Raw genomic sequence first — 15,978 nt, 5'->3', positions numbered from 1 at the left:
ATCGGCGACTGTAAATTAATCAATATTGGCGCGGCCGACTTCGGTTTGCGAGGTCCGCGCACGCTGCAATGATGGTGCTGCCATCTGTTGGCCGAGTTTTAGGTAATGTTTTTGTTAAACTTTTGTTTGGGATGGTCAGTTCTTCGATTTGTTGCAGGAGTTGATACTTTGATGAGTTGGTTTTGAAGTTGGAACCTTTTTAGAGAAGGACTTCTTTCAAGGTTAAAACTCTGAGCAGGTCAGGCGAAGGTGAAATTAAGATCACATTTTGTTTTAACACTGATACTGATAACCATTTAAGCACCTGTACTGGAATCTTCTGAAAGGGTTTCCGTGGTTTATAAATGTAAAGGACTCCAGAAGGTACTCGGGTGTGGAACAACTAAAATTTTTCAATGTGTCCAAAATTTATGAATCCAAATGATAAAGACTGAGATGATTATGACATGGGTAAAAATAAATACACAAAAAAACATTGAAAATATACCACTCTTTAATAAATAACAACATTTTGATAACTGACAATGTTTGTTTGTACTTGATACTTATAACTTTGGCACAATTTACTTACGTTAAGGAAAAGTCCTGGGGCCCGATTCTCCTAAGTTAATAATGTCAAAATCGAGTAGAAATCGAATCGCAATATGATCGCAATAGCAGTTTTAACCATATCGGGCATTCTGCTACTAATAAAAGACCAATCGTATTCGATTGACATTTGATTGGTGTGCGATTGGTCTGCTATTTTGGTGATTTTGGTCCATACGGTAGTTTGCTGTACAATCATTTTGCAATCGTAAATCATTTGCAGACAAAATGATTAATTATTGAATGACAGAAAAGGATAAAAACGTTTATTTCAAAGAAAAAATAGCGGAATGCCACATACGCTTCAATCGTAATCGAGTCGGGATCGGATCTCAGTCGAATCGAATCGAACGTGAATCGTATGACGCTTAAGTAAAATTAGGAGAATCGGGGCCCTGTCCTAGTTACACTAAGATCAGTCACACTCGTTTAGGTATAACAATTCAAAGGATGGAACTATTGTATCTACATATAGTTACCTATTTACTGTCTTGTTTGTCTCTAGACATACATTGGTCCTGAAAATGATTATTTTGAACTTTCAAAATTGGATCAACATGCAACGTATGCTGAGTTTTAAAGCAAACTTGGACAAACTTGAAAATTGCACAATGGTACAAATGCCCAAAAGTATGATAAATTACATATAAAAAAAAGTGGCATGTTCTTTTATAAATTTTGGGAGCCTCATAACATCCGTTGTTCCCTCAATCATTTCCTACAGTAGGAGACCTCAGGTGTATTGGATAAGATCCAGTTGAGTAGTGCTGTGACCCTGGTGTTGACTCCTGGACCTGATGCACAGGAACTGCCGAAGCTGATGATGCCCACGTTGAAGAGTAGACCGGTAGCCGGGTCTGTGTAGAGCACGGGACCACCGGAGTCGTCCTGAAGGGTGAAAAGTAAAGGCACGTTAATTATCACGCTAATATTATAAAGGCGAGAGTTTTCGAGTATGTTGCAAACGGGTGATGAAAGGATTGTGATGAAACTTGGCAATAATGTAAGTATTTTACACATCAGAATAATAGTGCTTATTCGAGTGCGTGAAGTAATTTACTCAGTAAGCGGGTGAAACCGTTGGTGGACGCTAACCATTTATAATGTGTGCTTCTATAGCCCCAGTATCATCTTTTTTTTTATATCATTTATCCTTTTCTACCAACCCTTTTTTAGTCGTAACCACTTATTTTACATCTTCCGATTAACTGCTAACAATGATAAATTCCACATGTCCAAACCCTGTTGAATATTTCCTTACCTGGCACGCGTCTTTCCCGGGCGTGTATGTGCACATCTGTCTGTCTGTGACTTGGATCTGGTTCCTGCAGACGCTCTGGCTGATGACGTCAACGTCTGCCTTCAGCAACACATTGGACTTCGGCCCGCCGAAGAATTTCGTGCCCCAACCTGGAATGTGCAAAGATGTTGTAACTCTAGACTACCTACGTACTGGTGCTGGGAGTAGGTAATTGGTAATGGGAGTTCCTGAGGGTAATACAAGGGTAGTAAGACTCGACCCACAATTTTGTAAACAAAAGACGGTACACATCGGTCAGCGTGAATCCACAGTAGAATTAATTGTGTGCTTACACGGCACACCGGTGGAATCCCTTAGAAATAAACTAGACTAACAAATGTAGCGCTCTGCTGTCTGCTAAATGGAACCGAATAGAATAGCGTATATGGAGAGATATAGGGGGAAAATAAAATTCCTCGTCTAAGATAAGTGGAAGTGGACAATTTCCAAGACACAAGTATAACAGTTTGTAGTAAATATTAATTACCCAGAATAGTGACTTTTCGTCCAGCGAAGTCAGTATTAAACTTGAAGGGTAGGCACGCTGGCCCAACATACTCGCTAAACTCGATCCTACTCGCTGATCTCAATATGGCGATGTCATAATCGTAGTTGGACCTGTAAAAGATAAAATATTAATCATGATTTAGGTAATCGTAACTATCTTGTAGTTAATAATCTAGAATAATAGAAAATTAGGTAGGATATGAGCTGAAAATTGAAAAACATTGTGAAATACATTTTTATTTATGAAGATGGCTGATTAAATATATTCAAACTCGTTTTACTAGGCCTTAATTGGGATTAGATATGTAGATGGTTATCGTTATATATCTCAAATACTTTTTTGACGCTAGTTATCTTGCCTCCGAAGTGTAAAATACCCATTGCAGGGTATTTTACGACGCGATAAGGTGTATTCTACGACTTACTCTGTAAACTGAGGATGTATAAGGAACTGCTCTATACGATATGCTCTGGTGGCTGAAGAGTCGCCTGTAATAAAAGAAATAGTGTATTAGAACACGTAGGTACGTGACAGATTTTTTGATGGACACAGCGGCGAATTATATTGAAATCCCTTTACTTAGAAGACAGTTGAGTTCATTCATGACGAGAAGTTATTCACATATACCTACACTTTGTTTAGATTTTATTTCCCCAAAAGGAAATTATCATTCGTACATTCGTCATTTTATTTATCGATTTTTACAATTACGTATAGTAGGCCTACGTTCAAAAGAAGACGGCAACAGGCTGTGGGTCTGTGGGCGGTGAGTTCGGGTGGCTCATCGTCCCTCTGTCTACTTAGACGACAGACCCGTGTCGACGGCGCGCGTTGTTCCACGCGCTCCTCAAAGAGATGTCAGCAACCCCAGCGGGGCCCAGCAGGGCCAAGGCCTGCCGGGGCTGCGGGTTGTTCGAAAGAGATACCGCGGCCCTGGTACATAAAAGGCCCATGACGGAACACGACGGTTTTTAGTCAGTAAGAGTCTGACACTCCCTCTCCGCTGCTAACCCACAGCGGAAGGGGTCATTTGATGATTTTTGACGTCGTTAAAAAAAAAAAAGGCTGTTAGGAAAAAATTAAGGTAGATACCTAATTGATATTTTTTCCTATATTATTCTAAAAAAATAAAAAAAAATCAATAACAATGTATGTGCTACCTACCTATTGTAACATCATGCTCTCCCACGACTAAAGCGAAGTTGGACACAGACTGGCCGTTGATACAATGTGCAGCAGAAAGGACGTATCTGTCAGATATGATGACTCCGCCGCACTTAATCTCCGAGATCCTCACGTCAGCGATAGCAACCATCATTGGATACTCGTTCACGCCTGTCTCGTTACCTCCTACTATACGGAGCTGGGTGTGAAAGAAGATAAAGTAAATACGTTTGAAGAAAGTAAAGAGTCGTCAGTACATACAATGAAAGTCATGATGGTTGAAGCACCAGCCTCTTAAGTTCTAGTGTGGGTTCGATTTCCGATCAGGCAACGAGCAATGTAATTTAAAAGTATGTTTCGTAATAATGACTGAGAAACTAAAATGTGAAAGAAAAAATCTTGAGGAAACCTGGTCTCATTAAGGTTTGGAATCACCAAAACGCCTTAGTGAATGAAAAAGGTGAAGGAAAGCATCTTGAGCAAACGTGGACTTTAAAGTTATGTATCGCTCAGTGCTGAGAAGTCGTGGTGATTAATACTCGATCATTCTATGTGGTATGAGAAGAGGCCTGTGCCCTGCAGTGGGGCAGTAAAAAGTTGATGTTGAAGTCTTTAATGAGATTGTTTTTATGGTGCAAGCAAAGCCAGTCACAAGCCAGAAATAAGTATAAAGTATAATTCTATAGATCGATCTAGAAATCGATTTAGTGCTGCATTTATAATATTAGTAAGGATGTACTTTGTTATGATAAATTATATTCATTATTTTTGTCTAATAAACAGCATGTGAATGTCCGTAATAGGCATATAAAATATGTATGTATAAATACTTATATTATCAGAATATACTTCATGTATCTAGTATTTTCGGCCCTTATATTAATGCACTAGCTTCTGCCAGCGGTTTCACCCGCATCCCGTGGGAACTACTTCCCGTACCGGGATTAAAAGTAGCCTATAGCCTTCCTCGATAAATGGGCTATCTAACACTGAAAGAAATTTTCAAATCGGACCAGTAGTTCCTGAGATTAGCGCGCTCAAACAAACAAACAAACTCTTCAGCTTTATAATATTAGTATAGATGATGTTAATGTACAAACAAACAAATAAATAAATAAAATAGCGTGTTGCTCACTTTATGTTTTCTTGCTTTCTCTAGTTCGTTGATCATCGATTTTTTTTCTAGTTTTGCAACTTCTGTAGGCGAGAATTCAAGCGTCCCGTTCTCTGTGCTAGCTAAAGCGTGAGCGAGGGGTGAAAAGCGCCAAAAGCGATGCCTCTGCAGGATGATTACCATATTAAAAAGGTACTTTCACAAACACTATATTACCCTTAAGCATAGAGGTTAATGTTCAGTCAGTAACAAAAATCCATGAACACAATCAAAATTGAAAACTAAAATGTGACATATGTAAAAAAAAAAATATACGACTTTACGGCGCCTTTCCGCCGGATCTTCCGCACGACGACGTTATTTTTTAAGTACTCCAAGGATACAAATCCGCTATTGATGCTATGTACATGGAACAAAATAACCTGGATACTTGCAAAATTTGCTAAATAAAACTTTAGTATTTGAGATTCTTGTGTTCAAGTATTTCGTTATTTTGATAGTGTAACGTGTTCAAGTATTTCGATATTTTGATAGTGTAACGAACTATTATTGCTGACTGTACTTTGCTGCATATTTTTGACGTTCACTGAAACTTCACACCAAGCATTCATTAAAATATCTACATATTTAACCATCAAAATATAGACTAGATAAATCCCATACAAAGCCTTAACACCTTAGCACCAGCACTATAAGATTGTCACCTGTCTCCGCACTCCGCAGCTGCAAGTATTCGGGGTAGTTGCTGCTTGTGCAGTCAACTGGCATCTGAATCTACCTCCCGAACTCGACCTGTTTGTAATCAGACCTGGAACATTGTGGAAACATAGAAATCCGTGCTCAACGGTAAAGTAAATCAGATTTCAAAATAGATTACGTAAAAAAGTGCAACGGTCAAAGTCCATATTATGAGGCCGCCAAAACTATTCTAAACTATGCCAAAATTATTCACAGGTTGGAACAGTGACTTAAGGGTTTACTAAAATTGTTAAAAATGTGCAAAGTTAATAACTTTAGTACTAAAAATCGTCAAAATTTTCCTCCCCATCGCTCTCGATAACGAACGTACCCAAGAGGGTGGCTTTGGTGCGCCGCGTTCAATTGCAATACTTATCCTACATTCAAAGTGATTTAAAAGAATTTAGACCCAAAGTTAACCAAACAATATAAGCGTCAGTGTTCTTAAACAACTGCTTAAAATGAATTCTCGTGCTCAAACTTAAAGGACTTACAGAATTGTTTAAAGTAAAGCGGACATTTATTATAAACTTGGGCCTTATAAAACCGTACTAACTCACCAATACTGATCGTTTGTCCAGTAGAGATGGCGGTCAGTGACCCTCTGCCGCAGTAAGTGTCGGCTGCGTTGAGCTGAGGGTCTCCCGAGCGTGATACCAGCAGACGATCCACCGAACATGATGGCGACTGGAATATAACCATACCCTAGTGATATATCCGCTAGACTGCTTGAATGAAAGAAGACGAAACGGCGTGGAAAGGAATTATGTTTGGCAAGGAATTTTCGTAGCCTCAACGATGGCTGAGAAATCATGTAGGTATTTTCCACTCGGACTCGGGTTTTTACTCACCGATTCGATATATTCCATTCTAAACCTATCACGCGGTCCAATAGAATAACCGTTATCATCTAAGTTTTAAATTATCATCTTTTGAAAAGGTAGTTGTTAGAAAACCCGGGGGGAAAATCGCCTATAGCATAAAAGCTGTTATGAAAATCATTTTTTTATGAATAGTTTGTCCTAACAGCGCGAGCGCTTTGAAACGTAAAAGTTCGTACAGTAAACTTTAAAAAAATATGGAAATGAAGTTTCAAATCAACGAGTCACAATGGTCATAGGAAATTACTTAATAGAAAAATCGTAGGCAGGAATGTTTCTATTGGTTCTTTCCACAACTACTCAGTCGAAAATGCCAAAAAGTAATGTAATGTAATGAAAATGAAAATAGATACGATAATAATAAGATTATGTTACCTGAGGTAATTCAATAGCCGGACACTCCAGCCTACAATTGTACCCTTGAGGGCAGGTGGCTATCCACCTACATTGCTGTCCCGGAGTGTAGAACCCTGGGTAGTTGGGACTAACCACATAGTAGACTGTACCCACATTTACCTGAAAACAAAATCATATCAAACTAGGAGCTACTTGAAACTACCTACCACTGAAACCGCAGAAAATATTCAATTGTAGGTGCGTATATTTATGTATATGAATTATTAATAAATCAGGCTTGAATTCATATTGAAATAAACCGGCCAAGTGCGAGTCGGACTCGCGCACCGAGGGTTCCGTACAAATGCTGTATAGATAAAAAGTGAGTTTCGCGCCAACCGTTTAGTTTAGAACAATCATAGTTATGGTAATTTCGTGAGAGTCAAAATAGTTAATATTTTTTATTTTATAATATAACTAAAATAGTAGGCCAGTACCTTGTAAAAGTTATTTTATTGAAGTTATTTATATACAACATTTTATAGTCATCCTTCAGAAATCTGATTGAAAATAACTAATTATGTCTTAAAGGTCATGGGGCATATCTGACCCGCTTTGTAAAAAGTGGCGGACATGAATCAAAGTAGTTTTAAATAGTGGAGAATGGTATGACGTTTCTTTGAATATAAATATTTTATTAAAATTCCATGGCGACGAATGTCCAGGATCGTTTGAAAAATATAAAAGACAAGCAGTTTCAGAGGATTGTACAGGTTGCAATGCTAGTTTTTATTGTTAAAGACATTTTATAAAGAAGGAAGGTGCCAATCCGGATGACCAGGATCTGATGAGGATCTGGAAACCCTGAGAAATCGAGGGCAACTCTTGAATATTGTAGGCACGCATCGAGTCATAACCAGACATGTGAGTGTATTTTTGAGGGTACTGGTAAACAGTGAAGGTTTGGAGCTGATTTGATTATGGAGACTACAGAGAGTCAAGGGAACTCCCGAACGGTATGTTGCAACTACCACGTGTTTGGGCTTATTTTATTCGTATTGGCGAAGACTTTCCACAAAGATAGGTTTGACTGCCATTGTGGAATCGACAGCTAAGATCAGATGTAGTTATGGGAACTCCTTTACAATTTATAACGTAACCTTGTGTTGGAGCTTATTTTATTTTAGGTGATGAGAATTCACTACTAACTTGGGTTAAAGCAGCCATTGCAGGAATGGGATCTTTTATTTTTGAGGGATTAATCACCTAAAAAGACACCCCAGTTTCAGGTTTTTTTCGAAACCGCCTGACGACTTGTAGCTGTCGAATTGTAACAACGACTTCTAGAGAGTAGGATTCGGGACTGCTGGCTTTACGTTTCTAGAGCCTTGACAAAAGTGTAATTCTGTCCCTTTCTTTGTTTTATAAAGTCGGCATTATTTTATTTTGTAGCATTTTACAAACAAATCCAACTTCAAACATATAAAAAAGCAACAAGAAAACAAAAGCAAGAAAGAAATTAAAAAGATGTTAGGTGCATCGGTCTAGAAGTCGGTGTCTAGAGGATGCATCTATATTTATTTAACCACCGAGATCTAGACCGATGCATATAAACAGTTTTCTTGTTGTTTTAGAAGTTGTTTTTTTTTTGTAAAAAGTTTTTATTTTTAACTTTTGTGAAAAGTTCTCGTCAATACGAATAATATAAGCCCAAACACGACGTAACTAAAACATACCGAGTTCTCTCGACTTTCTCACGTCTCCATCATCAGATAAGCTCTAAACCTTCACTGTTTGATAGTATCACCAGACATACATCTGATAATCAAGTTTTAATCTTATGCATGCCTACAATTTCTGATAGTTGCCCTCGATTTCTCAGGATTTCCATCATCAGATCCTGACCTGATGACAATGGAAATAAACGGCGAGTATACTCTTTCACTACAAAGAAATGATTTCTCAAATCCGTCAAACTTGGTCGTTTAAATTCCCCATTGAAATGAGGAAAATATTTGATGTTTACACCTGATTTTCTCTAGATTCCCATGGTTCACATTGATGCGACTAATGCCATAGTAAATCAGAGCCTTTATCATTATACTGTGCTATATTTCGTTCGTATCCGCCGTGGGTATGGTTTTCATACTAAGGTGCCCAATGACCTTTGAATGATTTAAAATTTTTCACAGTTTAGAGGCCATTATATTTAAGAAGTGTTTGATATGAATTTCACTTTTTATTCAAAACTTTAATATCTCTACGCGTTCATGTGAAAAAGGGTAGGTAGTAAGTTTATAATTATTAAAAAAAATATTTTATGTCATGTAAGCAAAAATAATATTTTAATATTTTATGTAACTTCAAATTTATCATTTTCGCAATTTTTTCTTTATCTGTACTATATAATGTTGCTTCGTGCCGAATTTTAAGATTCTGAGTTCACGGAAAGTACCTTGTAGGTTTTGATTCCCTAGCGTGTGACGGAAATTCGTCTAAGGTGTCGGTAAAACTGCTGTATCTTTTGATCGCGTTAACTTAGAAGTTTGATTTTTTCATTGCTTAAAGGGACAATAGACCTAGGTATTTGGTATAAATTTCAATTTGGTACCTTTATTCGTTCGTGAGAAATAAGGTAGTAAGTTTCATTTTATTAAAATATGTTTATTATATTATATAACAAAAAAAATGAGATTTTCGCAATTTTTCCTATATTTGCATTATATAACAATGCTTCATGCCAAATTTCAAGATTCTGAGTTTACGGGAAGTACCCTGTAGGTTTTGATTCCTTTGCGAGTGTCGAGAATTTGTTGAAAATATCGACATAATCGGTTGTATCTTTTGATTGGCTTGGCTTAGAAGCTTGATATTTTCACAGCCTAAAGGGACAATAGACCCGAGTATTTCACGTGAATTTCAGCTTGATACGTCCACGTGTTCTTAAGATAAAGGGTCTTGACAGACAGACAGACAGACAGACAGACAGACAGACGGACAACAAAGTGATCCTATAAGGGTTCCGTTTTTTCCTTTCGAGGTACGGAACCCTAAAAATAGCAATAGTTTTTATTTTATCTCTTTCAAAGAGATAAGCGTAGGAGGACTGTAACAGCGCTTTCACACAAGCCAATTTTCCGCTCGATTCTTTTTTATGAGATAATCTATTGCGCGGTATCAGTTATCAATAATTATCACTGCCCGTACGATCCACTCGGAAAACGCGCGGAAAATCCGCTAGTGTATAAAAGCTCTGTAAACCTTTTTTTAAATAGCTCTAAAAACTCTTCAAAATGCACTCTTACTTGTTGATAGAAGTCACAATTCGCATCTTGAGCCGATGAGTAGTTCACTAACCATAGCAATAGAAATAATTTGAAATTCATCACTGAAAGTAAAAAAAATACATCCCATACTCAATTATATAATTAACGAAACCCCTTCACCTCATATTTAACACTCCAATATCTACACTTTATACATTGTTAATTTCATTATACAATTCTTCAGTAGCCTTAAAGCCTAAATGTATAATTATAGGTAATTTTGCTACAATGTTGATCACTAAACTCTGTAAAAATTATACTGCCTGAAAAGGCCGAGAGATTTTAAAAAATCTTCAAAAATAATAATATACCTAATCCTTAATGTTGTTGCATTATTAATGAATAAATGACCAAATAAACAATATCAAAATAATTAATACAGACCTAATATCATGGCACTGCCTATTTTAGCCACCGGTAGTGTCCAACTAATTCAATGTCTCACAATTCATGACTTACATTACCCTGGCTTTTCTCTTATTAATATCATTATTATTTCGGAATTAGCATATTAATTGTGCTGTATAACAACTGAACAAATTGTCATTATAATATTGTCTCGTATATATAGAAATAATACATGTTATTTGCTTGCGTCCATGCTGGTTTGTGCGTCTTACGCTCATGAGAAGTCATGAATGTTCGCACAGATGCATATTTATCTAAGTATTTTAAGATCATATTGTTTCCGAATACGGAACAGCCCAAGACCGGGATGATTAGCGCTATTTGGAAAAGAAATTCATTTATATACATAGGTGTACAGCAGTGGATGCAAAAAACGGAGATGTATAAAGACAACTACTGCTTTTCCCCATTAACAGCAAGAAATCATCTAACATAGCAAATTTCAGCCATGCATCATAGGCAATAGTATGCGAAGGAAATATAGGATAAAGACCACCTCTTGAAACAAATTTTGACAAAAGGCTCTGTGAAAATTATTGGGAAAACCGATGCTCAAACTTACCTAAACATTTTTAATAGCAGATTATTATCGAAGATTTATGAGAGATAAAACTGTAAAACAATGCTCGTACCTACCTATTTATCCGAGTGTTTGTCTGTAACCAAAGATCGGGAACTATAATGTCGGCTTGCTTCTAGAGCTAGTTATAGCAAACAGAATGATAATCGCTTTTGATAAAAATAATGTTATTCTATTGATAACTTTGATTAGGCATTTCGTTTTTATAGGATTTTTTATACAGCGTGGTATATAGAAGACGAAAAAGCAAATCATATGTCTAAGAACTGTGGAGGTAATCTTCACATTTACAGCATATAACCTGAAGCGATTAGGCTTGGGCTGATTGACCAGATTGTTCCAGAGGTTTTCGCCCAAATAGACCTAATCAAGGCCAAATACTTGCAACCTAAGTACCTATATATCTGAATGTTTCAGGAGCTCTGTAATATAGATAGGTGAAACAAATAGGCTCGTACAAAGTTCAAATAAAACAATGATGAAATCATGTCCTATAAAAACGTGTTTATTAACATGAAGTGAGATCCATATTTATACCCTACAAACAGCCTTTGACCATTAAACAATAATTCCTGAAATAAATAAGCTATTTTCCTCATTTATATCGATTACCAAAATACCAATTTTCGACTCGAATCGAATTGATTTTTGTGTTTTCCGTAACATACGGACACCTGTGGAAACACTCCACAAACACATACGTATGACGTTATCCAAAAATGTTAACTAAATACGGTAACTTGGTAGTATTTTCTACGAAATAGCAAATGTTTTCATGAAAAAAGACGTACTGTTTTATTTGAAAGGTCAATGATTCCTTCATAAAAGCATTCCATTCAGTTTCATGTTCCCAGTTACAATATACATGAAAGTATTTGTTTTTCTTACGAACGGCAACTTGTGACATACATATATTCTAAAAGTTTTTAATACTATATTAGCTGTTTTCCCGTGATTTCACCGGCACCCCACAGGATCTCTTCCTGTACCCCTAATTTTTTTTTTAAATAGGTATTATTTTGTTTATTTTAAATATATTCTATGTTACTCGCTAGAGTCATTCTTCCAGTAGTGACCTTTCCAACAGTGAAAGAATGTTTCAAATTCAGTGTGGTTTCGGAAAATTTAGCCTATATTATTAATTTAGATTATCAACCTATATACTAGATAACTGTCGCCTCCAACAGGTATCTGTGGAGATCTAAGTTAGCCTATGTCCAGCAGTGGACGTCCTATGGCTGAGATGATGATGATGATACTTAAGTATACGAAGCGGGAAACTGAAATCACTCGACTACAGCCGAAAAGGCAGGTGGACATAATATGAAACAACCTGTATACCTTATCTAATCAGTTGATCTAGTATCTTGACCTTAATGATGGTCCTATCTCAGCGAATTATTAATATTGTAATCTATTTGTTTGTCCCGACATTAGTTATTAATATTGTCTAGTGAGCGGGCTAGAACAATGGATTTGAGCTACAGCAGCGGCCGAGTACTTAACATCTTAATTTGAATATCTAATTCTTTATTAGATACTAGCTTCTGCCAGCGGTTTCACCCGCATCCCGTGGGAACTACTTCCCGTACCGGGATAAAAAGTAGCCTATAGCCTTCCTCGATAAATGAGCTATCTAACACTGAGAAATTTTCAAATCGGACCAGTAGTTCCTGAGATTAGCGCGTTCAAACAAACAAACAAACTCCTCAGCTTTATAATATTAGTAGATATAGATTCAAATTAGTATCTGCACCTTTGTTTTCTTGTACCCTTCGAGACGACTAATCCGATTTGAAAAATTATTTAACTGTTGAAAAGCTAGACGCTTTCCGAGTAACGAGATACATTTTATCCCAGGGCGGGCAATAGTTTCCATGGAACGCGGGTGAATCAGCGTGACAACGGCTAGTCAAATGTAAAGAAATACTACCTACGAAATATATTACCTACAAATAGTACCTGCCTCATAAATAAGTAGTTATCAATTAAAAAATCTGTGGAGGCAAAACCGGCAAACACTTTAGTCCTATTCCGTTAATTAAGGAAAATGCCCGATAATGTCGCGACACCTTTTCACACACGGTCGGTTAGCCCCATGGTAAGTTATTTTATTAACTTGTGTTATGGGTGCTAACACAACTGATAAACTACATATAGCTACATATATACATATTTATAAATACATATAGTAACACCCAGACCACGGCCAACAAGCATGCTCATCACACAAATATCGACCGAACCGGGAATCGAACCCGGGACCTCAGGTTCGGCAGTCCGGCTTGGTGACCTTTGCGCCACAGAGGTCGTTGCAAACTAAAACACTTGACTCATATCAGGTGTTATTAATATTAAGTCATATTTTTGTTCTTTTGTTTTTGGCATAATTAATGATGAAATAAATGGTCATAACTACGGTGTGCCGAGTCGTCGGAAATGAAAATAAACAGTATATAGCTTAAAAACAGTTTTGAAAAGGATTTTATATCTTACAAAAACAGTACTTAATTAGTTCTAAAATTGTTCTGGATCAATTGATAACACAAATTGACAATTAATAATAAAAAATCAAGAGATTTGTTTTCAACTTCTGCTGGAAATAGATGGAAAAGACGAAAACTACGATATTTTTGCGTAGTCCGTAGCAAATCTGCTATGTGTCGTAGCGTTTTTCATTTTTACAGACCTCTACTACGTTTCGTAGTAATACTTAAAATTACTCGAATCGTTTCCTACAGTATTCAGTCGTTACTCGTAATAAGAGAAAAGCCATCGAAGTTGAAAACTATGCAGTAATTATGACCACCAATACTGACAAATGATTACTCTTCAAACCAGATACTTATCTTATACAGATATTGAAAAAATGTAAAGTCGGTACCAATTTCTGAGTTTATCATGAGCAGACAAATAATAATAATAATGTCGGGACACCTTTTCACACACGGTTGGTTAGCCCCATGGTAAGTTATTAATTAACTTGTGTTATGGGTGCTAACACAACTGATAAACTACATATAGCTACACATATACATATTTATAAATACATATTTTAACACCCAGACCACGGCCAACAAGCATGCTCATCACACAAATGTCGACCGAACCGGGAATCGAACCCGGGACCTCAGATTCAGCAGTCCGGCTTGGTGACCATTGCGCCATAGAGGTCATCAAAATAGACGTCATAGACTATTCTTTTTGTTATAGTCTTAGCTCTTTTTCGCTTTCGAGCTTTTTTGCATAAAATCATTAATCCAAAAGGCTTGCTTGACTGTTTGAGACCCCTATCTTTCTTTCAAAATGCGATCGTAAAATAAATAGAATAAAAATACATACCTGCAGTAAATTCAGTATACATGATTATTGTCTTAATGTATATTAATGCAATTAATAAATTAAGTAAATAAATAATTTAAATCTAATTCCCTTTATCACATTTCACTAAAAAACACAATTCATATTTATTTTTCTTTTTTCAAAATCTTTTTTCAGTCAATTTTTTTTTTTTGTTTTTCAGTTATTTTCGAAGACGTTTGTTTACGTCTAAAGTAAGATATAGTTTTAAATGAATCTGTCCATACTGATGCACATATGTAAATGGGCAGTAAACTGAAGGCTGATAAGGAGACACGATCCGGCCTGAAGGTTTCAGGTGATAACGATATATTTATACAACTATTCAAATAATGCAGGTTTTTTTTTATGTTTGTTATGAAGATTATTTAGGTTTATGTTGGTTTTTTTAATTAGAATTTTAATGAATTATCTAATTTTAGAGTTATAGGCTAATAAGCCAGAACTGGGACGGAGGCCTCGTAAATTGGCATAAGCTGCCTTCGGTCTTGTCAATTTTCAGGTGGAAGACGTATATTAGGAATACTTACAACTTACTTACTTTAAAATTGCATCAGCTACAATCTGCTTAAACTAGCTAAAACGAGATCACAATCCATTGCTCATCCTCCATCGTTATTTTATTTATATCCATATTTCCTAACTATATAGGTACATAAACGAGTGATTTTTATTCGTGTTATCAATTTAAACCAGGCTGGCTATTAAGTACCTCGGACAAAGGATCAGCATGGCGATCCAACGAGGTAATGCTGTCAGCCTCTTGGACAAGCTCCCAGTAGACAGAGTGGTATGAATTTTTTGATGCTTTTCAGTTTTAAGTGTTTTTTTTTACTTTATTGTAAATAGGAAAAAATCATTTTAAACCGTACACATTTTATGTCACAAAACATTTTTTTAGTAAATCTATTTCTGTACCCATTTAGGTAAATTGTTACATTTTATCGTGCGTGACAGACAAACATACAAACACTTTCGCAATTATTATACTAGCAAGGATTCTCATCTCAGCTCAATTAATTCAGTAGGTACTCCACATATCAGAAACCTTGATGATAAGAGTAAAAACAAATGAATGCGTGCGCACATCGCGCCGTGTGTTTTCCAAAGATTTTGGATTTCCCTTGACCAAATTATTTATGGGACCTTGTGAAGTTTTGCCTAATTTTCAGGTAGACTGAAGGCATTTCCTGGTGACTTTCAGTTTTATAGTTAAGGAAATAGGAAAATCGAGGCATCAGTCAACGGAAATAGTACTTACCTGTAGTATTTCACCCGGGTTCAATTTCCGGTGTGGTCAACATTTGTATGACGAAAATGTTTGTTTGTAAATAACCTATACCTACGTAGTTTATCAGTTGTGTTAACACCTACAACATAAGCTAATCAATAGTTTACTTTATCCTAGTATACCTATAGATATGTATAATAAGCATTTTTGACTTTTTGGATAGGTATAAAGTAATACACCTGTGATGTCTGTGTTTGAACAGATGTTCAATATATGAGTAAATATTTTGTTCGACATGACAGATTAACATACCTAAGCTTTTTAGGTCACTTTTTTATTTGGGAAATCATCAAATGATCCCTCTCGCTGTGGGTGCAGCGTGAGGGAGTGTCAGACTCTTACTGACTAAAACCCATCATGTTCCTTCTAGAGCCCTTTGTGTAC

The 15,978-nt window shown here is 36.4% G+C and overlaps 1 protein-coding gene across 5 annotated transcripts; it reads right to left on the bottom strand.

Moving 5' to 3' along the window:
* Window positions 1–471: 471 nt before the first annotated feature.
* Window positions 472–14,554, bottom strand: LOC124641602 (venom serine protease 34-like). 5 transcript variants are annotated; one of them, XR_006985691.1, is made up of 11 exons: window positions 14,286–14,554; window positions 9,935–10,017; window positions 6,669–6,809; window positions 5,973–6,099; window positions 5,379–5,482; window positions 3,561–3,759; window positions 2,821–2,884; window positions 2,376–2,506; window positions 1,850–1,998; window positions 984–1,476; window positions 472–585 (listed from the first exon to the last, which is right to left on the bottom strand). XR_006985691.1 is itself a non-coding variant. In XM_047179744.1 (11 exons), the coding sequence occupies exons 1-11, from the start codon at window positions 14,305–14,307 to the stop codon at window positions 1,300–1,302; spliced, it is 1,341 nt and encodes a 446-aa protein (XP_047035700.1). In that variant the 5' UTR covers window positions 14,308–14,554; the 3' UTR covers window positions 862–1,299. The 5 variants fall into 5 exon arrangements, 3 of the variants coding, with proteins under 3 accessions (XP_047035703.1, XP_047035700.1, XP_047035702.1); XR_006985692.1 differs by lacking the exon at window positions 14,286–14,554 and adding an exon at window positions 10,340–10,473; XM_047179744.1 differs by lacking the exon at window positions 472–585 and adding an exon at window positions 4,696–4,839 and having other exon boundaries at window positions 862–1,476.
* Window positions 14,555–15,978: the final 1,424 nt, after the last annotated feature.

Source organism: Helicoverpa zea, chromosome 22, assembly GCF_022581195.2.
Source record: "Helicoverpa zea isolate HzStark_Cry1AcR chromosome 22, ilHelZeax1.1, whole genome shotgun sequence".
Classification (NCBI taxonomy): Eukaryota; Metazoa; Arthropoda; class Insecta; order Lepidoptera; family Noctuidae; genus Helicoverpa; species Helicoverpa zea.
Note: the sequence above shows the minus strand (reverse complement) of the source record. Positions and strands in the feature narration are given on the sequence as shown.

What these genes read in the sequence shown, in the direction of transcription:
- LOC124641602 (XM_047179744.1), bottom strand. Translation starts at nt 14,307, where the DNA reads ATGTATACTGAATTTACTGCAG. An exon ending in GTATACTGAATTTACTGCAG is followed by an intron (nt 10,018 to 14,285) that starts GTATGTATTTTT and finishes TTTTACTTTCAG; the next exon opens with TGATGAATTTCAAATTATTT. An exon ending in CGGCTATTGAATTACCTCAG is followed by an intron (nt 6,100 to 6,668) that starts GTAACATAATCT and finishes GTTATATTCCAG; the next exon opens with TCGCCATCATGTTCGGTGGA.